The following is a 25,613-nucleotide window of genomic DNA, read 5'->3' on the forward strand; positions in this document are numbered from 1 at the left end:
GGGGGGGGGTGGGGGAGAGAGGGGGGAGGGAGTGGGGTACTGTACCCCAGTGTTATACAGACGGACGGACGTACCAGGGGGTGATTGAGGATGTAGGGGTACGGCAGAGCTGCACGAAGCTCGTCTCCATCGCGGGACATGCGGCAGCAGACTGCTCGCGCCAGATGCCCGTGGCTGTACAGGTAGCCTGAGGGTGGGGGAAGAACACAGGTGGTTACCCGGGATGAGACACACAGAAACACAGACAATAGGTGCAGGAGGAGGCAATTCGGCCCTTTCAGCCAGCACCGCCATTCAATATGATCACGGCTGATCATCCACAATCAGTTCCCCGTTCCTGCTTTCTCCCCATATCCCTTGACTCCGTTAACCCCAAGCTCTCTTGAAAACATCCAGTGAATCGGCCTCCACTGCCCTCTGTGGCGGAGAATTCCACAGATTCACAACTCTCTGGGTGAAAAGGTTTTTCCTCATCTCAGTCCTAAACGGCCGACCCCTTATTCTTAAACTGTGTGTGGCCCCTGGTTCTGGACACCCCCCAACATCGGGGCCCATTGTTGCTGCCACTGATTGTCCAGGGGACCTGGTACTTACCCAGAGTGATGGAGCTGAGATAGACGGGGTGGATGAAGTGGGAGAGCAGAGCTCCCTGCAGGCCCAGCACGTTCCAGCGTAGGATCTTGTCGCTGCACGACATGGTACGCAGCCGCTCCCCGTGCTGGATGCCGTCCCACGTGGGCACGATGTCGCTCGACTCCACCGGGATCGTCCCCTCACCTGCAGGGCCATTCAGTTTAGTTCAAAGATCGCAAGATGGCCTACTCCTACGCAAAACACGTAGTACGGTCATGGGCGATTATAGGACCCATTTTAGCAACCAGCCTACGCCATCTTAGAAACATAGACAATAGGTGCAGGAGTAGAGGCCATTCGGCCCTTCGAGCCTGCACCGCCATTCAATATGATGATGGCTGATCATCCAACTCAGTATCCTGTACCTGCCTTCTCTCCATACCCCCTGATCCCTTTAGCCACAAGGGCCACATCTAACTCCCTCTTAAATAAGCCAATGAACTGTGGCCTCAACTACTCTTCGTGGCAGAGAATTCCACAGATTCACCACTCTCTGTGTGAAAAATGTTTTCCTCATCTCGGTCCTAAAAGATTTCCCCCTTATCCTTAAACTGTGACCCCTTGTTCTGGACTTCCCCAACATCGGGAACAATCTTCCTGCATCTAGCCTGTCCAACCCCGTAAGAATTTTGTAAGTTTCTATAAGATCCCCCCCTCAATCTTCTAAATTCTAGCGAGTACAAGCCGAGTCTATCCAGTCTTTCTTCATATGAAAGTCCTGCCATCCCAGGAATCAGTCTGGTGAACCTTCTCTGTACTCCCTCTATGGCAAGAATGTCTTTCCTCAGATTAGGAGACCAAAACTGTACGCAATACTCAAGGTGTGGTCTCACCATGACCCTGTACAACTGCAGTAGAACCTCCCAGCTCCTATACTCAAATCCTTTTGCTATGAATGCTAACATACCCTTACCAACCCTTGCCAATCTTGCTTTTTTGCTCCCAAACAGCATCCGCATCAAAGGATCTTACAGCGGAGCTATAAGATCTTTGGTCCACATTTTGCGAGATCTCCCAGCCAACCTCATCCCGCTCGCGCCTGGTGAAGATGCCCGCGACAACACGTACCAAAATATCTGGGTAGGTTTGTGCATAGGAAAGGTTAAACTTCCCTTAAAATGCTATTTCCTCTGACTGGTAACAGCAAGTAATGTTTCCTGCCCCTAGCGTGTCCAAACCCTTAACAATCTTATATGTTTCAATGAGATACCCTCTCATCCTTCTAAACTCCAGAGTGTACAAGCCCAGCTGCTCCATTCTCTCAGCATATGACAGTCCCGCCATCCCGGGAATTAACCTTGTAAACCTACGCTGGGCTCCCTCAATAGCAAGAATGTCCTTCCCCAAATTAGGGGACCAAAACTGCACACAATACTCCAGGTGTGGTCTCACTAGGGCCCTGTACAACTGCAGAAGGACCTCTTTGCTCCTGTACTCGACTCCTCTTGTTATAAAGGCCAACATGCCATTCGCTTTCTTCACTGCCTGCTGTACCTGCATGCTTAAGCCCCTGTCCCACTTAGGAAACCTGAACGGAAGCCTCTGGAGACTTTGCGCCCCACCCAAGGTTTCCAGGTTGCAGGTGGTTGCCGGACTGGTAACAGCAAGTAATCCTTTCTTAATTTCAAGTGTGTATATTTTTTTTTATTGAATGACAGCCTCCTGTCTGAAAATCTGCCATTTAGCCTTACATTTCTGCTTTCTACCAAAGATCTTATGGCGGAGTTGGGTCGGGTCGGGTAGGTTCCGGTTACTAAAATGGTGCCCACAATCCGCTCCGTAGCGTACTACACGTCAGCCCATTGCATTTCCCAGGAGTGGCCTATCTTGCTCCGCTATAAGATCTTTGGTTTAGTTTAGTGTCTCGTGTAGCTCTCGTTGCCAGCTCACCAGCTAGCGGCAAGAGAACACTTGCGCAGGAAGGAACTGCAGATGGCGGTCTGAGCCTCGACCCGAAACGTCACCCATTCCCCTCTCTCCAGAGATGCTGCCTGTCCCGCTGCGTTGCTGAGTTACTCCAGCACTTTGAGTCTATAAACCAGCATCTGCAGTTCCTTCGTATACATGGTAGACGCACATGTATAAAATCACGAGGGGAATAGATCGGGTAGACGCACATGTAGGCTGGGACTCTATTCCTTGGAGCGCAGGAGGATGAGGGGTGATCTTATAGAGGTGTATAAAATCATGAGAGGAATAGATCGGGTAGACGCACAGAGTCTCTTGCCCAGAGTAGGGGAATCGAGGACCAGAGGACATAGGTTCAAGGTGAAGGGGAAAAGATTTAATAGGAATCTGAGGGGTAACCTTTCCACACTTTTCGAGGGTGGTGGGTGTATGGAGCGAGCTGCCGGAGGAGGTAGTTGAGGCTGGGACTATCCCAACGTTTAAGAAACAGCTGGACAGGTACATGGATAGGACAGGTTTGGAGGGATATGGACCAAACGCAGGAAGGTGGGACTAGTGTAGATGGGGCATGTTGGCCGGTGTGGGCAAGTTGGGCCGAAGGGCCTATTTCCACACTGTATCACTCTATGACTAGTGTAGATGGGGCATGTTGGCTAGGGTGGGCAACGTGGGCTGAAGGGCCTGTATCCACGCTGTATCACTCTGTGACTCTATGATAAGGGAATAGCCTCTAGTGCAAGGTAAAGCCAGCAAAGTCCGATCAAGGATAGTCGGTGGGCATTGAGGTCACATTGGGACGTGTTGCTGTGGGAGTGGAGTGTTGAGAGAGTGTGTGGGGCGAGCGTGTGTACGATGTGATTGGCGATCTGCTTCTGAGGCCAGCACGCCCGGCTTGGACGCCATCTTGGCAAGCAAGCAACGGCCTCCAGTCATCCTCACGGGACAACGGGTGGGGGGGGCTGGGAAAAGGTTGGTCGGCGCTGGGTGGGACGGACGGACGTTGGTCCACATGGGCGCTGTGGGCGTTGGGGAGGGGGGGGGGGGGGGTTGACACACCGTTCTCCACCTTGGTGCGCAGCTTGCCCTGCTTCGGGTTCTCGAAGAGCGGGTGGTGCGATTCGTCACCCTCCATGGTGGGTGGCTCGCTGCACGACTTGTCGAACAGGGCGCCGTCTCCGCAGGGGGCCGTGCTGGGGGGGGGGGGGGACACACACAAGATCAGGCCGGGACATCGCATCGCCTCGTCCCCAGCCCACAATGGGCCACTGTGGGCTCCTTCCCTTCCCTGGTCATCTGCTGCCGGCTCTGCGTTCTGAAGAAGGGTCTCGACCAGAAACGTCGGGTGAAAGATGCTCAAGAATATAAATAATTCTCTCCTATCTCCTCTCTCTTCCTTTTTCATTTTCACATCACATGTTTTTCTATTCTCTATTATCTAGTCTCTCATCCTCTCTTTCATTTAAAGAAAGCTGTACATAAAATGTAACATGCCAATATATATTTGGCACCTGAAGAAAGGTGCCACATTATTGTACTCACTTCTAATAAAAAGTTAAAATAAAAAATAAAAAGTCACCCCTTCCTTCTCTCCAGAGATGCTGCCTGTCCCGCTGAGTTACTCCAGCATTTTGTGTCGGTCTTTTCGTACCTCCACTGTCTAACACCGGGGTGCAGCACCTTAAACTGAATTAAGATGGGCTTGCGGAACAGGGCCGCCGAGACCAAGGGGGGGGGACACGGCAAGTAAGCGGGCACCAAGATTGTTGGGGGAGTCCAGAACCAGGGGCCACACACACACAGTTTAAAGATTAGGGGTCGTCCATTTGGAACGGAGACGAGGAAACACTTTTTCCCCCACACAGAGAGTTGTGAGTCTGTGGAATTGTTAAGGGCTTGGACACGCTAGAGGCAGGAAACGTGTTCCCGATGTTGGGGGAGTCCAGAACCAGGGGCCACACACACACAGTTTAAGAATAAGGGGTCGGCAATTTAGAACTGAGACGAGGAAACACTTTTTCTCTCAGAGAGTTGTGAGTCTGTGGAATTCTCCGCCTCAGAGGGCGGTGGAGGCCGGTTCTCTGGATGCTTTCAACAGAGAGCTAGATAGGGCTCTTAAAGATGGCGGAGTCAGGGGATATGGGGAGAAGGCAGGAACGGGGCACTCTGGAGTTTAGAAGGATGAGAGGCCATCTCATTGGAACATATAAGATTATTAAGGGTTTGGACACACTAGAGGCGGTAAACATGTTCCCCATGTTGGGGGAGTCCAGAACTAGGGGCCACACACACACAGTTTAAGAATAAGGGGTCGGCCATTTAGAACTGAGAGGAGGAAACACTTTTTCTCACAGAGAGTTGTGAGTCTGTGGAATTCTCTGCCTCAGAGGGCGGTGGAGGCCGGTTCTCTGGATGCTTTCAAGAGAGAGCTAGCTAGGGCTCTTAAAGATAGCGGAGTCAGGGGATATGGGGAGAAGGCAGGAACGGGGTACTGATTGGGGATGATCAGCCATGATCACAGTGAATGGCGGTGCTGGCTCGAAGGGCCGAATGGCCTCTACTCCTGCACCTGTTGTCTATTGTTACTCGGGGTGGGGGGAGAGAGCACAGACCCAGCAGCTACAGTCCCTCTGGTCCTCACCTTTCACCCCACCAGCCGGCAAATACAACACATAATCCTCCGCCATTTCCGCCACCTCCAACGTGACCCCACCACTCGCCACATCTTCCCATCTCCCCCTATGTCTGCCTTCCGCAAAGACCGCTCCCTCCGCAACTCCCTTGTCAATTCTTCCCTTCCCTCCCGCACCACCCCCTCCCCGGGCACTTTCCGATGCAACCGCAAGAAATGCAACACCTGTCCCTTCACCTCCCCCCTCGACTCCATTCAAGGACCCAAGCAGTCGTTCCAGGTGCGACAGAGGTTCACCTGCATCTCCTCCAACCTCATCTATTGCATCCGCTGCTCTAGATGTCAGCTGATCTACATCGGGGAGACTAAGCGGAGGTTGGGCGATCGTTTCGCCGAACACCTCCGCTCAGTCCGCAATAACCTACCTGACCTCCCGGTGGCTCAGCACTTCAACTCCCCCTCCCATTCCCAATCCGACCTCTCTGTCCTGGGTCTCCTCCATTGCCAGAGTGAGCAGCAGCGGAAATTGGAGGAACAGCACCTCATATTCCGCCTGGGGACCTTGCGTCCGGATGGCATTAACATTGAATTCTCCCAATTTTGCTAGTCCTTGCTGTCTCCTCCCCTTCCTTAACCCTCTAGCTGTCTCCTCCCACCCTCCCACCCGCCCTCGGGCATCCTCCTCCTCCCCTTTTTCCTTCCTTCTCCCCCCCCACCCCCCATCAGTCTGAAGAAGGGTTTCGGCCTGAAACGTCGCCCATTTCCTTCGCTCCATAGATGCTGCTGCACCCGCTGAGTTTCTCCAGCAATTTTGTGTAACCCAGCAGCTACAAGCCTGGTTCACCAGAAGAGACCGCTCAATAAACGTTTAAGAAAGAACTGCAGATGCAGGAAGAGTCGAAGGCAGACAAAAAATGCTGGCGAAACTCAGCGGGTCAGACAGCATCTATGGAGCGAAGGAACAGGTGACGTTTCTGGTCGAGACTCTTCTTCAGACGTTCAATAAATGTTCGTGACTGTCGGCACAAGAATGGTAGCTGCAAAAACAAACAATGCTACAAAGAAGCATCATAGAATGAGTGGAAGATGAGGGGGGGGGGGGGCCGAGGTTCGACTGACCTGATGTACAGATGGAACGTTATTCCGGGTTTGATCTGCAGCCTGTTGTCTTGGGCCGGCATGAAGAGGCTGTCGGCTGGTTCGTCAGGGCTGTACTTCAGCAACTCGCTGTATAGGAACCTGCGGAGGATGAAGCAACAACAGCAGCCTGAGAAAACCACACAGACCAACCCACTAATCTACGGTGCCCGCTGCTCCAGGTGTGAGCTCCTGGACATCAGCGACACCAAGCACAGCCTAGGCCAGCGTTTCCCTGAACACCTCCGCACAGCCCGCATAAACCAGCCCGATCTTCCGGTGGCTCAACACTTCAACTCCCCCTCCCATTCCCACACTGACCTTTCTGTCCTGGGCCTCCTCCACTGTCAGAGTGCGGCCCAGCGCACAAATTGGAGGAACAGCACCTCATATTTCGCTTGGGCAGCTTCCACCCCAGCGGTATGAACATTGACTTCTCCAACTTCAAGTATCCCTTGCTTTCCCCCTCTCTCTATCCCTTCCCCCTTCCCAGTTCTTTCACCAGTCGGACTGTCTCTGATAACATTTTATCTGTTTGCTTTGTTGTCCCCTTCTCCCAACGATCAGTTCTACATGTTCCTTGAGCCCCATCCCCTTTGATGTCGTTTTCACACCTTACCCTTCCTTATCTCTGTACCTCATTCTCCCCTGACATGTCTGAAGAAGGGTCTCAACCCAAAACTACACCTATCCATGTTCTCCACAGATGCTGCCTGACCCGCTGAGTTACTCCAGCACTCTGTGAAACGTCACCTATCCATGTTCTCCACAGATGCTGCCTGACCCGCTGAGTTACTCCAGCACTCTGTGAAACGTCACCTATCCATGTTCTCCACAGATGCTGCCTGACCCGCTGAGTTACTCCAGCACTCTGTGTCTGTCTTCGAGAGGTGATCCATTTTCTCTGTGGCTACCAAACTGTACGACTCCTTCCCCTTCTGTCGTGGGGTAGGCCGAGACTGACTCTCCTCCCCCTTTTCCCCTCCTTCCCATTCTTTGCACATCCTGAATCCTGGACTTTCCGCTGGTCACTTTAAGTTCACATTTCATGTATGTTGTTGTGTGTTATGACTGTTGGCAGACCAATTTCCCATCTAGGATGAATGAAGTCCTCTGGTATGGTATGTTGGCCGGTGTGGGCAAGTCGGGCCCAATGACATGTTTACCACTCCGTGACTCTATAACTAAAACCGGGGTTCTTCTCTATGGAAAACACTCGTCCAGAAGACATAGAAACTAGGTGCAAAAGGAGGCCATTCGGCCCTTCGAGCCAGCACCGCCATTCATTGTGATCATGGCTGATCGTCCCCAATCATTAACCCGTGCCTGCCTTCTCCCCATATCCCTCGATTCCACTAGCCCCTAGAGCTCTATCTAACTCTCTCTTAGAAACATAGACAATAGGTGCAGGAGTAGAGGCCATTCGGCCCTTGGAGCCTGCACCGCCATTCAATATGATCATGGCTGATCATCCAACTCAGTATCCTGTACCTGCCTTCTCTCCATACCCCCTGATCCCTTTAGCCACAAGGGCCACATCTAACTCCCTCTTAAATCCATCCAGTGATTTGGCCTCCACTTGACTCCACTAGCCCCTAGAGCTCTATCTAACTCTCTCTTAAATCCATCCAGTGATTTGGCCTCCACTTGACTCCACTAGCCCCTAGAGCTCTATCTAACTCTCTCTTAAATCCATCCAGTGACTTGGCCTCCACTGCCCTCTGTGGCAGGGAATTCCACAAATTCACAAATCTCTGGGTGAAAAAGGTTTTTCTCACCTCAGTCTTAAATGGCCTCCCCTTTATTCTAAGACTGTGGCCCCTGGTTCTGGACTCGCCCAACATTGGGAACATTTTTCCTGCATCTAGCTTGTCCGGTCCTTTTATAATTTTACGTGCTTCTATAAGATTCCCCCGCCCCTCAACCTTCTAAACTCCAGTCTTAGTCAAGACAAGCCTAGTCTTTTCAATCTTCCCTCATATGACAGTCCCGCCATCCGAGGGACCAATCTGGTGAACCGACGCTGCACTGCCTCAATCACAAGGATGACGCGAGACCCTGGTGGTCTCCAGCCCCCCCCCCCCCCCGGCTCTTTACCTGATGAAGCATCTTCGTGAGATGATTTCGGCATGGCAGTCGTTCACCGTCTCTCCTTTAAGACTCAACTCCTCACCCTTGACACACCGGTTACCTGTCATCAAGATGCAAGAGTGTTTAGCCATCGTATGAACCGAGACGCAAGCAGTGACATTATTACCCGCAGGTCTGTAAAGACAGGACTCATAGAAACATAGAAATTAAATGCAGGACTAGAGGCCATTCGGCCCTTCGAGCCTGTACTGCCATTCAATATGATCATGGCTGATCATCCAACTCAGTATCCTGTACCTGCCTTCTCTCCATACCCCCTGATCCCTTTAGCCACAAGGGCCACATCTAGGAGACGTCCCGAGCTCCGACGTACCCGCTACGTACTTACCACGAGTTTGATTTAAAAAAATTAAAATTATTATAAACTCGGGAGAGCTCTTGGGTAAACTCGTACAATGGGACAGACTCTTTAGATTTAGCTCTTAGGGCTAACGGAATCAAGTGATATGGGGAGAAAGCAGGAACGGGGTACTGATCCTGGATGATCAGTCATGATCATATTGAATGGCGGTGCTGGCTGGAAGGGCTGAATAGAAACATAGAAAATAGGTGCAGGAGTAGGCCATTTGGCCCATTTGAGCCTGCACCGCCATTCAATATGATCATGGCTGATCATCCAACTCAGTATCCTGTACGTGCCTTCTCTCCATACCCCCCTGATCCCTTTAGCCACAAGGGCCACATCTAACTCCCTCTTAAATATAGCCAATGAACTGTGGCCTCAACTACCTTCTGTGGCAGAGAATTCCAGAGATTCACCACTCTCTGTGTGTGAAAAATGTTTTTCTCATCTCGGTCCTAAAAGACTTCCCCCTTATCCTTAGACTCGACGGATAACAAACTAAAACGTACAACAGAGCCATGAACTGCGAGGTTCAGAAATTATCCTCCATTTGCTTACTAACATTAAAATGGAAGGTAGACAAAAATGCTGGAGGAACTCAGAGGGTGAGGCAGCATCTATGGAGCGAAGGAATAGGTGACGTTTCGGGTTGAGACCCCTATTCCTCCGCTCCATAGATGCTGCCTCACCCGCTGAGTTACTCCAGCATTTTTTGTCTATCTTCCATTTTTCCAGCATCTGCAGTTCCCTCTTAAACATTAAAATGGTCGAAGCTTTCCGCTGATGATGTTTCAAATCTCCCTAATCTAACTGACAACGACTCTTGTGCAGGAGGGAACTGCAGACGCTGGCTTAAACCGAAGGCAGGCAGGCACAAAGTGCTGGAGTAACTCAGTGGGTCAGGCAACATCTGTGGAGAGAAGGAATGGGCGAGATCTTGTACACCTCGAGTTTAATTTAGTTCACATGAGGTTCAAACTAAATTTGGTTTCTGCAGTCATACAAGACACACACCGACACAATTTACACAAACATCCATCACAGTGAATCTCCTCCTCACTGTGATGGAAGGCAAAGTCTTGTCTCTCCCCTGCTCTCCATTCTTCTCCCGATGTCAAAGTCAAAGCCCCCGGCGGGCGCTAGCAAGTCCGCAGCCATTTTAAGCCGCGCCGGGCGATGTAAGGCCCCGCTCCGGGTCTTGTTGTTGGAGCCCCCGGCGGGCGCTAGCAAGTCCGCAGCCATTTTAAGCCGCGCCGGGCGATGTAAGGCCCCGCTCCAGGTCACTTTCAACCCCGCAATTCGGGCGGGAGAAGTCGCCGTTGCCGGTGCCCCGCAAAGCAGTTTCCCACCGGGGACCGGCGTGTCACCATCCACCGGAGTCGGGTCACAGCCGCGCGCCACCGCAGCTCTCCACGCTCCGAAGCTGGCCAGCTCCACGATGGTTGGTCCGCAGCTCATCGACTGGGCCCCCAGGTCCTTGCGGTTGGAGGCCGCTCCACGGTGCTGGGCCCCAACGACAACGGAGACCCGACAGGGAACAGGTCGGGTCCCCGTGCAGGGAAGAGATTTAAAAGTTTCCCCCACCCACCACACATACACAGACAGACTGCAGAGGCCACTGCGACGTCGGTCGCGCCGCCCACCAAGGCTCAGGGATAGCTACAGGTAGAAAGTCCAGGAGCCTGAAGACTGCAACATCCAGGTTCAGGAATAGCTACTTCCCCACAGCTCGGACTCGGACAAAACTCTGAACATTAATAACCCATTATCTGTTATTTGCACTTTTATCAGTTTATTTATTCATGTGTGTATATATTTATATTAGGGTATATGGATACACTGATCTGTTTTGTACTCAATGCCTACTATGTTCTGTTGTGCTGAAGCAAAGCAAGAATTCCATTGTCCTATCAGGGACACATGACAATAAACTCACTTGAACTTTTACTTGAGTTTAGAGATAGTGCGGAAACAGGCCCTTCGGCCCACCGAGTCCGCACCGACCAGTCTCGACCCAAAACGCCACCCATCCCTTCCCTCCACAATCTACTCTACAATTTCCATGATCTCCACCCCCTTTGTCTCAATTTCACACCTCACACTTCCTTATCTCTGCATCTCCCTCTCCCCTGACTCTCGGCCTGAAGGAGGGTCTCGACCCGAAACACCGCCCATTCCTTCCCTCCAGAGACGTTGCCTGTCCCAGCATTTTGTGTTTATCTTCGATTTAAACCAGCATCTGCAGTCCCTTCCTGCAGAATATTCGGACTGGAATGAAGGCTCTTGTTTTCAGTGAATCTGTTGCCCTGACAGATGGTCAACTATTTTTACGCGCGTCAGCCTGCACGGATGAGAAGACTGGAGATTAACTGACAAAGCAATAAATTAATCCATTTGACGGGACAGAATTATTTACATTCCATCTTCTGGACTGTTTCGGCCACCAACCGAACAGGAGTTTGCGTGCGATAGGAATTCTAACGCAGATTTACAGACAGGGTTTGACAATGATCGTCTCGTACTAATATACAACAGTCTTGTAGGTGATAGGTGTAGAATGAGGCCATTTGGCCCGTCAAGTCTACTCTGCCATTCAATGATGGTGGCTCACCCTTGCCCGGTCAGCGCGCAGCGCCCCCCGGTGGTGACGTATCTGCGCCCAGGTCATCATAGAAACATAGACAATAGGTGCAGGAGTAGAGGCCATTCGGCCCTTCGAGCCTGCACCGCCATTCAATATGATCATCCAACTCAGTATCCTGTACCTGCCTTCTCTCCATACCCCCTGATCCCTTTAGCCACAAGGGCCACATCTAACTCCCTCTTAAATATAGCCAATGAACTGTGGCCTCAACTACCTTCTGTGGCAGAGAATTCCAGAGATTCACCACTCTCTGTGTGTGAAAAAAAAATGTTTTTCTCATCTCGGTCCTAAAAGATTTCCCCCTTATCCTTAAACTGTGTGTGGCCCCTTGTTCTGGACTTCCCCAACATCGGGAACAATCTTCCTGCATCTAGTCTGTCCAACCCCTTAAGAATTTTGTAAGTTTCTATAAGATCCCCCCTCAATCTTCTAAATTCTAGCGAGTACAAGCCGAGTCTATCCAGTCTTTCTTCATACGAAAGTCCTGGCATCCCAGGACACCCCCCCCGGTGGTGACATACCAGTGCCCAGGCTGACGGTGGTCCCCAGGTCATCGTCTCCGCGCTTCATGATGATGGCGGCCAGGATCTTGCGTCCCAGCAGACTGTGCTGGACGCGGGTGGTCAGGTTGTTGAAGCACTGGTGGGTGAGCATGGCGATCTGGTCGTGCATGGTCCCGCCGGACATGGGCAGCTGCAAGACAGGGACCTGGGGGGTTACAGCACACCATGCGGCTAGATGGGGGATAATAACACGGCGTGCGGCTAGACGGGGGGTAATAGCACGGCGTGTGGCTAGACGGGGGGGGGGGGAAAGGGGTACAGCACAAGACACCTAGACGGGGGCCAGGAGGGGGGGTTACAGCACACAACAGCTAGACGGGGGGGTGGGGGGGGGGTTACAGCACACAACAGCTAGACGGGGGGGGGTTACAGCACACAACAGCTAGACGGGGGGGTTACAGCACACAACACCTAGACGGTGGCCGGGGGGGTTACAGCACACAACACCTAGACGGTGGCCGGGGGGGTTACAGCACACAACAGCTAGACGGGGGCCGGGGGGGTTACAGCACACAACAGCTAGACGGTGGGTAACAGCACACAAGGCGGCTAGTGGTGAAACCCGGTGGCGGGGCCAACCTCGGAGCAGAAATCCCCGGACCGCGCTGCCCTCTCCCCCTCGCCGATGAGGATGCGAAGCGCAGCATCGGCCGCCTCCTGCTTCGCCTGCTTCTTGCTGCTCGAGCTCACCGGCGGGAACCAGCGGCCACCCACCTTGGCCTGGTACGTGAACCTGCGGCACAGAGAGAGAGAGATTAGACACAGAGTAAAGCTGGAGTAACTCAGCGGGTCAGGCAGCATCTCTGGAGAAAAGGAATAGGCGTCGAGACCCTTCTTCAGACTGAACATGTTCCCTGCAGGTGTTTCATCTCCTTCGGTTGCAGGGGAAGGTATCTGGGGAGGGGGTGGTTTGGCTGGGGAGGGTTGACCAGGGAGTTGGCGGAGGGAACGGTCTCTGCGGAAAGGGGTGGGGGTGGGAAGATGCAAGGCCACAGGTCGCTGCCATCTGGAGCAGCGGATACAGGAGGCGAGGTGCAGGTGAAACCATCCAGTGAATCTGCCTCCGCGGACTTCTGAGGCAGAGAATTCCACTATTCCCTGCACGTCCATGTGGATCCGCAGATTCCACACCAGAGGGAGCAAGGATGAATCTATCTCCCCCCCACACCTCCGTGGCAGGGTGGTGACGCATACACACACACACACACACAAACTGTGGCGGAAGCAGCAAGCATTTGCCAGCCACGCCGTACTGCCGAGCAAACATAGACAACAGGTGCAGGAGTAGAGGCCATTCGGCCCTTTGAGCCTGCACCGCCATTCAATATGATCATGGCTGATCATCCAACTCAGTATCCTGTACCTGCCTTCTCTCCATACCTTTAGCCACAAGGGCCACATCTAACTCCCTCTTAAATATAGCCAATGAACTGTGGCCTCAACTACATTCTGTGGCAGAGAATTCCACAGATTCACCACTTTCTGTGTGAAAAATGTTTTCCTCATCTCGGTCCTAAAAGATTTCCCCCTTATCCTTAAACTGTGAACCTTGTTCTGGACTTCCCCAACATCGGGAACAATCTTCCTGCATCTAGCCTGTCCAACCCTTAAGAATTTTGTAAGTTTCTATAAGATCCCCCCTCAATCTTCTAAATTCTAGCGAGTACAAGCCGAGTCTATCCAGTCTTTCTTCCTATGAAAGTCCTGCCATCCCAGGAATCAGTCTGGTGAACCTTCTCTGTACTCCCTCTATGGCAAGAATGTCTTTCCTCAGATTAGGAGACCAAAACTGTACGCAATACTCCAGGTGTGGTCTCACCAAGACCCTGTACAACTGCAGTAGAACCTCCCTGCTCCTATACTCAAATCCTTTTGCTATGAACAGCTTGGTCACGGGACGTAATTAGCCCCTAGCACAACATCAGGGTGACAATTCACACCCCGAGCCTTTACTGCGGCACCTCCAGTCACACTGTTTGCTCGGGAACACAGGCGTGACTATTCCACCCTCAGTACTGCACACCTCTGCATCCTCTTTGCAGACACAATCCAATTTAGGACGGGCACCATCTATATTTGTACGTGGTGATTTTTTTCTTCTTAGAGCTTGGAAGTACAGAAATTTCAGTCACTTTACTGAAACTGCAAGGAAAACAGACAATAGGTGCAGGAGGAGGCCATTCACACAGAGAGTGGTGAATCTGTGGAGTTCTCTGCCACAGATGGTAGTTGAGGCCACAGTTCATTGGCTATATTTAAGAGGGAGTTAGATGTGGCCCTTGTGGCTAAAGGGATCAGGGGGTATGGAGAGAAGGCAGGTACAGGATACTGAAGGTACACAAAATTGCTGGGGAAACTCAGCGGGTGCAGCAGCATCTATGGAGCGAAGGAAATAGGCGACGTTTCGGGCCGAAACCCTTCTTCAGATGCTGCTGCACCCGCTGAGTTTCCCCAGCAATTTTGTGTACCTTCGATATTCCAGCATCTGCAGTTCCCTTTTGAACATACAAGATACTGAGTTGTATGATCAGCCATGATCATATTGAATGGCAGTGCAGGCTCAAATGGGCCGAATGGCCTACTCCTGCACCTATTGTCTATGTTTCTAGTCAGCCCTTCCAGCCAGCACCGCCAATCAATGGCTGATCATCCAGAATCAGTACCCCGTTCCTGCTTTCTCCCCATATCCCTTGATTCCGTTAGCCCTAAGAGCTAAATCTAAAGGGCCTGTCCCACTAGACGAGTTTACCCAAAAGCTCTCCTGAGTTAAAAAAAAAATCAAACTTGAGGTAAGTACGTAGAACGCACGTTAACGGCTACGTCGAAGCTCGGGACGTCTCTTAGGGGCTCTTAACGCAAACGGCAGGTACCCGGGAAAGCTCAGGAAGACTGGAGAAGATTTTTAAACGTGTTGAAAAATGTCCACGAGAGCCCCGAGTACCTACGAGCGGCCATTACTGTAAATCTCCGAGTTCGAATCAGGGGAAACTCGGGAGAACTCTTGAATGAACTCGTACAGTGGGACTGGGCTTTAAAGATGGAAATTAGCTACTGGCTATAATCTTGCATATTTACATGTAAATGTTTATCAATGTGCACTGTGTTTAAATGCTGAGAGAATGGAGCAGCTGGGCTTGTACACTCTGGAGTTTAGAAGGATGAGAGGGCATCTCATTGAAACATATAAGATTGTTAAGGGTTTGGACACGCTAGAGGCAGGAAACATGTTCCCGATGTTGGGGGAGTCCAGAACCAGGGGCCACACAGTTTAAGAATAAGGGGTCGGCCATTTAGAACGGAGACGAGGAAACACTTTTTCCTCACAGAGAGTTGTGTCTGTGGGATTCTCTGCCTCAGAGGGCGGTGGAGGCCGGTTCTCTGGATGCTTTCAAGAGCGAGCTAGATAGGGCTCTTAAAGATAGCGGAGTCAGGGGAGAAGGCAGGAACGGGGTACTGATTGGGGATGATCAGCCACGATCACAGTGAATGGCGAGGCTGGTTCGAAGGGCCGAAGGGCCTCTACTCCTGCACCTATTGTCTATTGGCAGGAGGGGGAGAAGCAGAGAGGCCACACTAACCTGGGGTCATGCGGGGGTCCTGATTGGTCGATCATCTTCAGTTCTGCTGCAAACCCTTTGGAGCGCGCGTACTCCAGCAGGCCGCCAATAGGGTTCTTGTTCAGGAAGGCGATCAGGTCGCCCAAGCCCGCAGCCTGGGCCGCCTCCAAATCCCCCGCCGTCAGGCACGGGATGGGGCCATGAGCGTCCTCCATGTTGGTGTCCGAGGGCTGTGGGCAGAGGAGAGGGTGGGTTACCTGTCAAACACAGAGCGCACACGAGGAGAGGGGAGAGGAGAGATGAGTCATGGAAACAGGCCCTTCGGCCCAACATGCCCCATCTACACTAGTCATAGAGTGATACAGTGTGGAAACAGGCCCTTCGGCCCAACTTGCCCCATCTACACTAGTCATAGAGTGATACAGTGTGGAAACAGGCCCTTCGGCCCAACATGCCCCATCTACACTAGTCATAGAGTGATACAGTGTGGAAACAGGCCCTTCGGCCCAACTCGCCCAACAATGTCCCATCTACACTAGTCATAGAGTGATACAGTGTGGAAACAGGCCCTTCGGCCCAACTTGCCCACACCGGCCAACATGCCCCATCTACACTAGTCCCACCTGCCCGCGTTTGGCCCATATCCCTCCAAACCTGTCCTATCCATGTACCTGTCCAACTGTTTCTTAAACGTTGGGATAGTCCCAGCCTCAACTACCTCCTCCGGCAGCTCGTTCCATACACCCACCACCCTCTGTGTGGAAAAGTTACCCCTCAGATTCCTATTAAATCTTTCCCCTTCACCTTCAATATGATCATGGCTGATCATCCACAATCAGTACCCCGTTCCTGCTTTCTCCCCATATCCCTTGATTCCATTAACCATAAGAGCTAAATCTAACTCTCTCTTGAAAACATCCAGTGAATTGGCCTCCTCTGCCTTCTGTGGCAGAGAATTGCACAGATTCACAACTCTCTGGGAGAAAATGTTTTTCCTCATCCCAGTCCTAAATGGCCGACCCCTTATTCTTTAAACTGTGTGTGACCCCTGGTTCTGGACTCCAACATCGGGAACATTTTTGCTGCAACATATAGAATGGAGCGGCTGGGCTTGTATACTCTGGAGTTTAGAAGGATGAGAGGATATCTCATTGAAACATATAAGATTGTTAAGGGCTTGGACACGCTAGAGGCAGGAAACATGTTCCCGATGTTGGGGGAGCCCAGAACCAGGGGCCACACACAGTTTAAGAATAAGGGGTCAGCCATTTAGAACTTACTTACTGCCTATTATGCCTCATAGAAACATAGAAAATAGGTGCAGGAGGAGGCCATTCGGCCCTTCGAGCCAGCACCGCCATTCATTGTGATCATGGCTGATCGTCCCCAATCAATAACCCGTGCCTGTCTTCTCCCCATATCCCTTGATTCCTCTAGCCCCTAGAGCTCTATCTAACTCTCTCTTAAATCCATCCAGTGATTTGGCCTCCACTGCCCTCTATGGCAGGGAATTCCACAAATTCACAACTCTCTGGGTAAGCCATTTAAAACGGAGACGAGGAAACACTTTTTCACACAGAGAGTTGTGAGTCTGTGGAATTCTCTGCCTCGGAGGGCGGTGGAGGCCGGTTCTCTGGATGCCTTCAAGAGAGAGCTAGATAGGGCTCTTAAAGATAGCGGAGTCAGTGGATATGAGGCGAAGGCAGGAACGGGGCACTGATTGGGGATGATCAGCCATGATCACATTGAATGGCGGTGCTGGCCACTCCTGCACCTATTGTCTATTGTCTAACTTACCTTGGAAGGAAATTGGGGTGAGTTTCCCAGGAGGAGGAGGACAGCTGCCTTTGCGGCAAACATCTTGGCCAGCTTCTTGCTGTTGGCCGTGGCCGCCGGGAAGGTTTCGTTGCCCAATTTAACCATGATGGTGAACCTGCGGAGACGGGATCGGGACAAAGACAGCAACAACATCGGTGTCAATCAGAGCGGACCACTGAGCAGGTAGACAAACTAGAAATACTAAGGTGGCACAGAAGGAGAGTGGCGCCAGAGAACCGGGTTTGATCCCGACTATAAAGAGGATCCGTCTGTTCAGAGTTTGTACAATAGACAATAGGCGTAGGAGGAGGCCATTCGGCCCTTCCAGCCAGCACCGCCATTCAATGTGATCATGGCTGATCATCCACAATCAGTACCCCGTTCCTGCCTTCTCCCCCATATCCCCTGACTCCGCTATCTTTAAGAGCCCCATCTAGCTCTCTCTTGAAAGCATATGTTCTCCCCGTGACCTGCGCGGGGTTTTCTCCGGGCGCTCTGATCTCCTCCCACACCCCAAAGACGCATAGAGTTGCAGGTTAATTGAGGACCAGTGGACACAGAAGGTAGACAAAAATGCTGGAGAAACTCAGCGGGTGAGGCAGCATCTATGGAGCGATGGAATAGGTGATGTTTTCGGGTTGAGACCCGAAACGTCACCTATTCCCTCGCTCCATAGATGGGTCTCGACCCGAAACGTCACCCATTCCTTCGCTCCATAGATGCTGCCTCACCCGCTGAGTTTCTCCAGCATTTTTGTGAAGGGCTCGACCCGAAACGTCACCTATTCCCTCGCTCCAGAGATGGGTCTCGACCCGAAACGTCACCTATTCCTTCGCTCCATAGATGCTGCCTCACCCGCTAAGTTTCTCCAGCATTTTTTGTCTACCTTCGACCTTTCCAGCATCTGCAGTGCTTTCTTAAACACCAGTGGTTCAGTTCATCGAGGAGCAGAGTGCCAGTCTCGAGGATCAGAGGGACATAGGTTCAAGGTGAAGGGGAAAAGATTTAATAGGAATCGGAGGGGTAAATCTTCCACACAGAGGGTGGTGGGTGTATGGAACAAGCTGCCGGAGGAGGTAGTTGAGGCTGGGACTATCCCAACGTTTTAAGAGACAGTTAGACAGGTACATGGATAGGACAGGTTTGGAGGGATATGGACCAAACGCAGGCAGGTAGGACTAGTGTAGATGGGGCATGTTGGCCGGTGTGGGCAAGTTGGGCCAAAGGGCCTGTTTTCACACTATCACTTATGACTCTAATCGAGGACCAGAGGACATAGGTTCAAGGTGAAGGGGAAAAGATTTAATAGGAATCTGAGACGTAACTTTTCCACACAGAGGGTGGTGGGTGTATGGAACGAGCTGCCGGAGGAGGTAGTTGAGGCTGGGACTATCCCATCGTTTGAGAAACAGTTAGACAGGTACATGGATAGTACAGGTTTGGATGGATATGGGCCAAACGCGGGCAGGTGGGACTAGTGTAGATGGGGCATGTTGGCCGGTGTGGGCAAGTTGGGCCGAAGGGCCTGTGTCCGCGCTGTATCGCTGTGTATAAAAAAAACCCTGTGGGATTTTCACATCGTGGGGGCTAAAAGAGTAACGGGGGGGGGGGGGGGGTGCTGAGTTTACCGAGGAGGGGGGTAGGAGCAGAGAGGAGGAGGGGGGGGGGGGGGGGGGGGGGGAAGGTGCTGAGTTTACCGAGGAGGGGGGTAGGAGCAGAGAGGAGGAGGGGGGGGGGGGGAAGGTGGGGAGTTAGGACGCAGTGCCCCCTCGTCAAGACAAGCGGGCATTGCCTTTTGTCCCGCGTGGCCCCACCCTCTTGTCCCCCTGCCAGAGGAGGTAGTTGAGGCTGGGCCTGCCCCATCGTTTGAGAAACAGTTAGACAGGTACATGGCTTGTATCTATTGGTACACATGTTTAATCAATAATGTTTTATTATTAATGTTTAATACTTTATGTGTCATTCCTAACTGTCCCTGTACGTCGTGCTGTCGCTTGCGGGCGGAGCACCAAGGCAAATTCCTTGTATGTGAATGCTTGGCCAATAAACTTATTGATTGATTCATTGACTGGTGTTTTGGGATGCGGGATGCAAGCAGAAGCCTCCGCGCGGTGCACCCCGGGCAATGCTGACGACAGAAACTGTACCACAGTGACGGACTGAAGTAGACAATTCTGCAACCACCGCCCGTCAACCGTCACTGACCGACCGACCGGCAAGACGTGATATATAAGATGGCCCCGACTCTTAAAATGTGGATTACAAACATGTCTGAGATGCTACATCTTGAAGATACGTGACTCGTCTTTGCAGGAAAATTTTCAAAGATATGGATTCCTTTCATTGATTCATTACATGGAGATTATGGTGCAACACAACTGTGGAATTAAACCGATTGATGGACTGGGTGATGGGTGGGGAGAGAAATGAAGCAGGTATATCAACACTTTTGGGGTTTTTTTCTTTGCTTTTTTCCGTTTTTGTCTTTTTATCTCGTTAAGTTTTTACTTAAGGGCCTGTCCCACGAGCATGCGACCCGCGCGACCAAACCGGAAGCAGGGGCCGCGCGGAGGTCAAGTGAGTGACGTGAGGTTCGCGAGTGACGTACGGTGTCAAGACGCTGCGCACGGCCGGTCGAGGCGGCTGCGGGCCGGCAGGCCGTTGCCGCACGGAATTTTTTGAACACGGTCAGTTTTTCGGAGCCCCGCGCGATGTCGGGACCAGCTCCGCACAACTCCGGCGATCGATGTGGGACCGGCCCCGCGAGGCCGTATGGCTCAAGTGACAACGTTAGTACAACACATGCCGCGGTTTATACTTTTGTACACCGCTTCGAATAAAAATATAAATATAAAGAAGATGGCCGGACACGAGGAAGAAGCGGTTGTCTCTACGTACCTGGGGTCGTGGGGAGGGCCGCTCTGGGACACCAGCTGGAACTCGCAGGCGTTGCCCGACTTCTGCGCGTACTCCATCAGCATGCAGACGGGATTTTTCCCCGCAGGCAGCATGGGCTGAGCCACGGAGATGGGGGGCTCGCTCCCTATGTCTCCGGCAGCTGGTGGGCACTGTGCGAGAGGAGAGAGGAGAGCAAAAAGAAAAAAGATTTGTTATAGAGTTTTGAGCATCAGTTGTATAGGGCTCTGGTGAGACCACATCTGGAGGATTGTGTGGGGGGGGGGAGATTGCAACCTTCACGTTGTCCGCCCTGTTTCGACAAATGCAATCAACCCGGCGTGCACAATCAAATAAGATCAAATAGAACAAGTTGTCCTACAACTTTAGGCTGCGCACGCCACACGCAAGAAGAAGAAGAAGGGTATCGCGTCCGGTTTGGCCTCCTAATTTGAGGAAGGACATCCTTGTGAATGAGGCAGTGCAGCGTAGGTTCACGAGATCGATCCCTAGGATGGCGGGACTGTCATACGAGGAAAGATTGAAAAGACTAGGCTTGTATTCACTGGAGTTTAGAAGGATGAGGGGAGGTCTCATAGAAACATATAAAATTATAAAAGGACCGAACAAGCTAGATGCAGGAAACATGTTGGGCGAGTCCAGAACCAGGGGCCACACAGTCTTAGAATAAGGGAGAGGTCATTTAAGACTGAGGTGAGAAAACACTTTTTCACCCAGAGAGTTGTGAGTTTGTGGAATTCCCTGCCACAGAGGGTAGTGGAGGCCAAGTCACTTGATGGATTTAAGAGAGAGTTAGATAGAGCTCTCGGGGCTGGTGGAGTCAAGGGATATGGGGAGAAGGCAGGCACGGGTTATTGATTGGGGACGATCAGCCATGATCACAATGAATGGCGGTGCTGGCTCGAAGGGCCGAAACGTCACCTATTCCTTTGCTCCATAGATGCTGCCTCACCCGCTGAGTTTCTCCAGCGCTTTTGTCTCCCTTCGATTGTTCCCCACACCTGCAGTTCTTTCAAAAACTGTTTCCAAACTGTATCACTCTAGCTGCTGCCTCACAGCGCCAGAGACCCGGGTTCCATCCCGACTACGGGTTCTGCCTGTGTGGAGTTTGCACGTTCTCCCCGGCTTCCTCCCACATCCCAAAGACGTGCAGGTTTGTAGGTTAAAAATTGCAAATTGTCCCCTAGTGTGTGTGTGGGATTGTGTTAATATGCGGGGATCGCGGGTCGGTTGGACGAAGGGCCCATTTCCCCGCTAAACGAAACGTTCTCTAAATGGAATAATAATTACCAAACAATTAATTTTATAGAAGAAAACAAAGGGTGGTGGGTGTGTGGAGCGAGCTGCCAGAGGAGGTAGTTGAGGCTGGGACTATCCCAACGTTTGACAGGTACATGGATAGGACGGGTTTGGAGGGACATGGGCCAAACGCGGGCAGGTGGGACATGTTGGGCAGAAGGGCCTGTTTCCATACCGTCTCACTCCCTGACTGACTATAAACTGGGGGTGGGAGATTGCAACCTTCACGTGGTCCACCCTGTTTCGACGAATGCAATCAACCCGGCGTGCACAATCAATTAAGATCAAATAGAACAAGGTAGACAAAAATGCTGGAGAAACTCAGCGGGTGAGGCAGCATCTATGGAGCGAAGGAAATACCTTGTTCAGACTGATGTGTCTGAAATAGACATTCTTGCCATAGAGAAGGTTCACCAGACTGATTCCTGGGATGTCAGGACTTTCATATAATAATAATAATAATAATTTGTTTATAGGGACAGTGCATATTAATGAACATTTGCATGTAAATATGCGAGATTGTAGCCAATCAGTAGCTAATTTCCGTCTCTAGTCCCAGGCAAAGGTAGGTGAAGTGTCTTGCCCAAGGACACAACGACAGTACACACTCCAAGCAGGATTCGAACCGGCCACCTTCAGGTTGCCAGCCGAACACTTAGCCCATTGTGCCATCTGTCGTCTATGAAGAAAGACTGGATAGACTCGGCTTGTACTCGCTAGAATTTAGAAGATTGAGGGGGGATCTTATAGAAACTTACAAAATTCTTAAGGGGTTGGACAGGGTAGATGCAGGAAGATTGTTCCCGATGTTGGGGAAGTCCAGAACAAGGGGTCACAGTTTAAGGATAAGGGGGAAATCTTTTAGGACCGAGATGAGAAAAACATTTTTCACACAGAGAGTGGTGAATCTGTGGAATTCTCTGCCACAGAAGGTAGTTGAGGCCACAGTTCATTGGCTATATTTAAGAAGGAGTTAGATGTGGCCCTTGTGGCTAAAGGGATCAGGGGGTATGGAGAGAAGGCAGGTACAGGATACTGAGTTGGATGATCAGCCATGATCATATTGAATGGCGGTGCAGGCTCGAAGGTCTGAATGGCCTCTACTCCTGCACCTATTTTCTATGTTTCTCTGTTTCACCTATTTCCTTCTCTCCAGAGATGCTACCCGACCCGCTGAGTTACTCCAGCGTTTAGTGCGTCTATCTTGGGCCTAGTGCTGGGCTCGGAGCATCGCACACCAACCTCCACTGTCGACATGGCTTCGTGCGGCGGTGAAGAAGGAGGAAGCTCGATGTCTTCACCCAGCATCTCCTTCAGCAGCACCCGCAGAGCGTTAGTGGCCGCCTCTTTCTTTGCCGTCTTCTTGCTGTTGGCTTCAGCCGGCGGGAACTTCCTGCCGTCTATGGCGGCCTGCATCCTGAAGCTTCAGCGTGGGGAGAGAGAGAGAGATAAGGGGAGATGGTTAGCGGAACGGAGCAGTGCAATTTATTGTAATTTAGTTTAGTTTAGAGATACAGCGCGGAAACAGGCCCTTCGGCCCACCGAGTCTGTGCAGACCAGCGATCGCCCGTTCACACACTAGTTTAGATTAGAGATACAGCGCGGAAACAGGCCCTTCAGCCCACCGAGTCTGTGCAGACCAGCGATCGCCCGTTCACACACTAGTTTAGATTAGAGATACAGCGCGGAAACAGGCCCTTCGGCCCACCGAGTCCGTGCCGCCCAGCGATCTCCGCACGTTAACACTACCCCACACACTCTAGGGACAATAGTTAGACTTACACCCAGTCACTTAACCTACAAACTTGCACGTCTTAGGAGTGTGGGAGGAAACCCGAAGATCTCGGAGAAAACCCACGCCGGTCACGAGGAGAACGTGCAAACTCCGTACAGACAGCGCCCGTGGTCAGGATGGAACCCGGACCCCCGGCGCTGTGAGGCAGCAACTCTACTGCTGTTGCCCCCAGTACTGATTCAGAGGGAAGATTACTTTTCTAAACGGGGAGAGGATTCTGAAATCGGAGGAGCGAGGGGACATGGGGGTGCGATGGTACAGGATTCCCAAACAGTTCATTTGCAGGTTGAATCTGCAGCAAGAAAGGCAAATACTATCCAGCAGGGGCTGGTGCTGTGGTTGCTACTCTCCACAGAGTATATCAATGATTTGTACGAGGGGATTGAAGGCTTTGTGTCCAAGTTTGCAGATGATACGAATATCATACGAAGCAGGAGCTGCGGCTTCATCCCACACTCCAAAGAGGTACAGCGGTATGAACATTGACTTCTCCAATTTCAGGTAGTCCCTGCTTTCACCCTCCTTCCCCTCCCCTTCCCAGCTCTCCCACAGCCCACTGTCTCCGCCTCTTCCTTTCTTCTTCCCACCCTCACATCAGTCTGAAGAAGGAATAGGTAACATTTCAGGTCGGGCGGTGGAGGCCGGTTCTCTGGATGCTTTCAAGGGAGAGCTAGATAGGGCTCTGAAAGATAGCGGAGTCAGGGGATATGAGGAGAAGGCAGGAACCGGGAACTGATTGGGGGATGATCAGCCGTGATCACATTGAATGGCGGTGCTGGCTCGAAGGGCCGAATGGCCTACTCCTGCACCTATTGTCTATTATCTATTATCTCTCTCTCTCCCCTAACAGTCTGTGAGCCACAGCGATGTGGCCATCGCACTGTGTAAAGCCCATAGCGCTGTGTGTAAAGGCAATAGCCCTCCAACTGGGAGCGCTATTTTTAGAACCCATAACACTGTTCGTTTAAATCCCCAGGCGTTAAACTGAGAGCGCTGTTTAAACCTGGAGCGACACAGGCAGATCAAAGCTTCCAAATCTTGAAATTTAAAATACTAATAGATTTAATCTGCTATAACTTTTAGAGGTAAAAAAACATATACTTAAATTCTGGAAAAACGCCCCAATACCAACAATAAATATGTGGATTTCAAATATGTTCGAAACATTACACCTGGAAGATATGAGACTCCTTCTTGCAGGTAAACCAGACCACTTCCCAAAGATGTGGTCTGCATTTATCGACTTACCACAAGTATACGGTGCAACAGTACTCTGAAAACTCTCTTTACACTGGCATCAGCCAATCTTCCCTGTCCCGCCTGCAACTGGTCCAAAACGCTGCAGCGAGACTCCTGACGGGCACCTGAAAAAGGGACCACATCACCCCAATCCTGGCCTCTCGCCACAGGCTGTGTGGTTCCAAATAAATTTCAAGACCCTCCTCCATGTCTACAAAGCCCTCAATGGGCTTGCCCTGCCCCCTCCTACATTAAAAGTCTTCTCACCCACCACTCCACCTCCAGGTCCCTCAGATCGGCCGACTTGGGGCTGCTGAATATCCCGCGGTCTAGGCATAAGCTTAGGGGCGACCGACCGCGCCTTTGCGGTTGCAGCTCCTAGACCGTGGAACAGCAGCATCCCCCTTCCCATCAGAACTGCCGCCTCCATCGACTCCTTTAAGTCAAGACTAAAATCCTATCTATACTCCCAAGCCTTTCCTGATGTCCACTGAGCGAGGGCTATATGTATATATGTATATAGTTTGTTTGTGTATACTATTCTTATAACAAATGTAAAGCACTTTGGCCAACGAGAGTTGTTTTTTAAATGTGCTATATAAATAAATGTGACCTGACTCGACTTGTAAGGATCTGGTAAGGGGGGGGATGAAAAATACGAAGTTGGTCTATCCCTTTCTACACTGTCTTCTTAATAGAGCCCTTGTTTCTTTTTCTCTTTTTTCTTTTCTACGGCCTATTTCTTAACTTTTTTCTCTAACTCTTCGCGTAATGGGTCTTTTTTCTTTTTCACTTTTTCCACACACAATCACGATTCTTTCTCTTTTAAAAGCTTAAAAAATGAAGTGGTACAAGAAATGTAATGTTATATTTGGCTTGTATTATTGTAATGTACTTTACTTCTAATAAATAAAATTATTAAAAAAAAAAAAAAAAAACATTTTTAGAGGTACAGTATGACTTTTTATATCCTTGCATTTT

The 25,613-nt window shown here is 51.2% G+C and overlaps 2 protein-coding genes across 2 annotated transcripts in view; both read right to left on the minus strand.

Annotated features, from left to right (window-relative positions):
• ube2q1 (ubiquitin conjugating enzyme E2 Q1) overlaps positions 1 to 6,949 on the minus strand; it is a 48,827-nt gene extending 41,878 nt beyond the window's left edge. The window contains exons 1-5 of the mRNA XM_033015876.1: positions 6,945 to 6,949; positions 6,290 to 6,409; positions 3,598 to 3,731; positions 595 to 777; positions 75 to 187 (exon numbers count right to left, since the gene is read on the minus strand). Of these exons, the coding sequence (XP_032871767.1) occupies positions 75 to 187; positions 595 to 777; positions 3,598 to 3,731; positions 6,290 to 6,409; positions 6,945 to 6,949 (555 nt within the window). The remainder of the gene's footprint in view (positions 1 to 74; positions 188 to 594; positions 778 to 3,597; positions 3,732 to 6,289; positions 6,410 to 6,944) is intronic.
• A 1,451-nt stretch (positions 6,950 to 8,400) lies between these two features.
• Positions 8,401 to 25,613, minus strand: part of adar (adenosine deaminase RNA specific) — a 68,190-nt gene continuing 50,977 nt past the window's right edge. Inside the window, exons 3-9 of the mRNA XM_033015911.1 lie at positions 22,841 to 23,021; positions 20,282 to 20,451; positions 17,363 to 17,498; positions 15,587 to 15,795; positions 12,588 to 12,741; positions 11,967 to 12,138; positions 8,401 to 8,498 (exon numbers count right to left, since the gene is read on the minus strand). Of these exons, the coding sequence (XP_032871802.1) occupies positions 8,401 to 8,498; positions 11,967 to 12,138; positions 12,588 to 12,741; positions 15,587 to 15,795; positions 17,363 to 17,498; positions 20,282 to 20,451; positions 22,841 to 23,021 (1,120 nt within the window). The remainder of the gene's footprint in view (positions 8,499 to 11,966; positions 12,139 to 12,587; positions 12,742 to 15,586; positions 15,796 to 17,362; positions 17,499 to 20,281; positions 20,452 to 22,840; positions 23,022 to 25,613) is intronic.

The sequence above is a fragment of the Amblyraja radiata genome, chromosome 47, assembly GCF_010909765.2.
Source record: "Amblyraja radiata isolate CabotCenter1 chromosome 47, sAmbRad1.1.pri, whole genome shotgun sequence".
NCBI classification, from domain to species: domain Eukaryota; kingdom Metazoa; phylum Chordata; class Chondrichthyes; order Rajiformes; family Rajidae; genus Amblyraja; species Amblyraja radiata.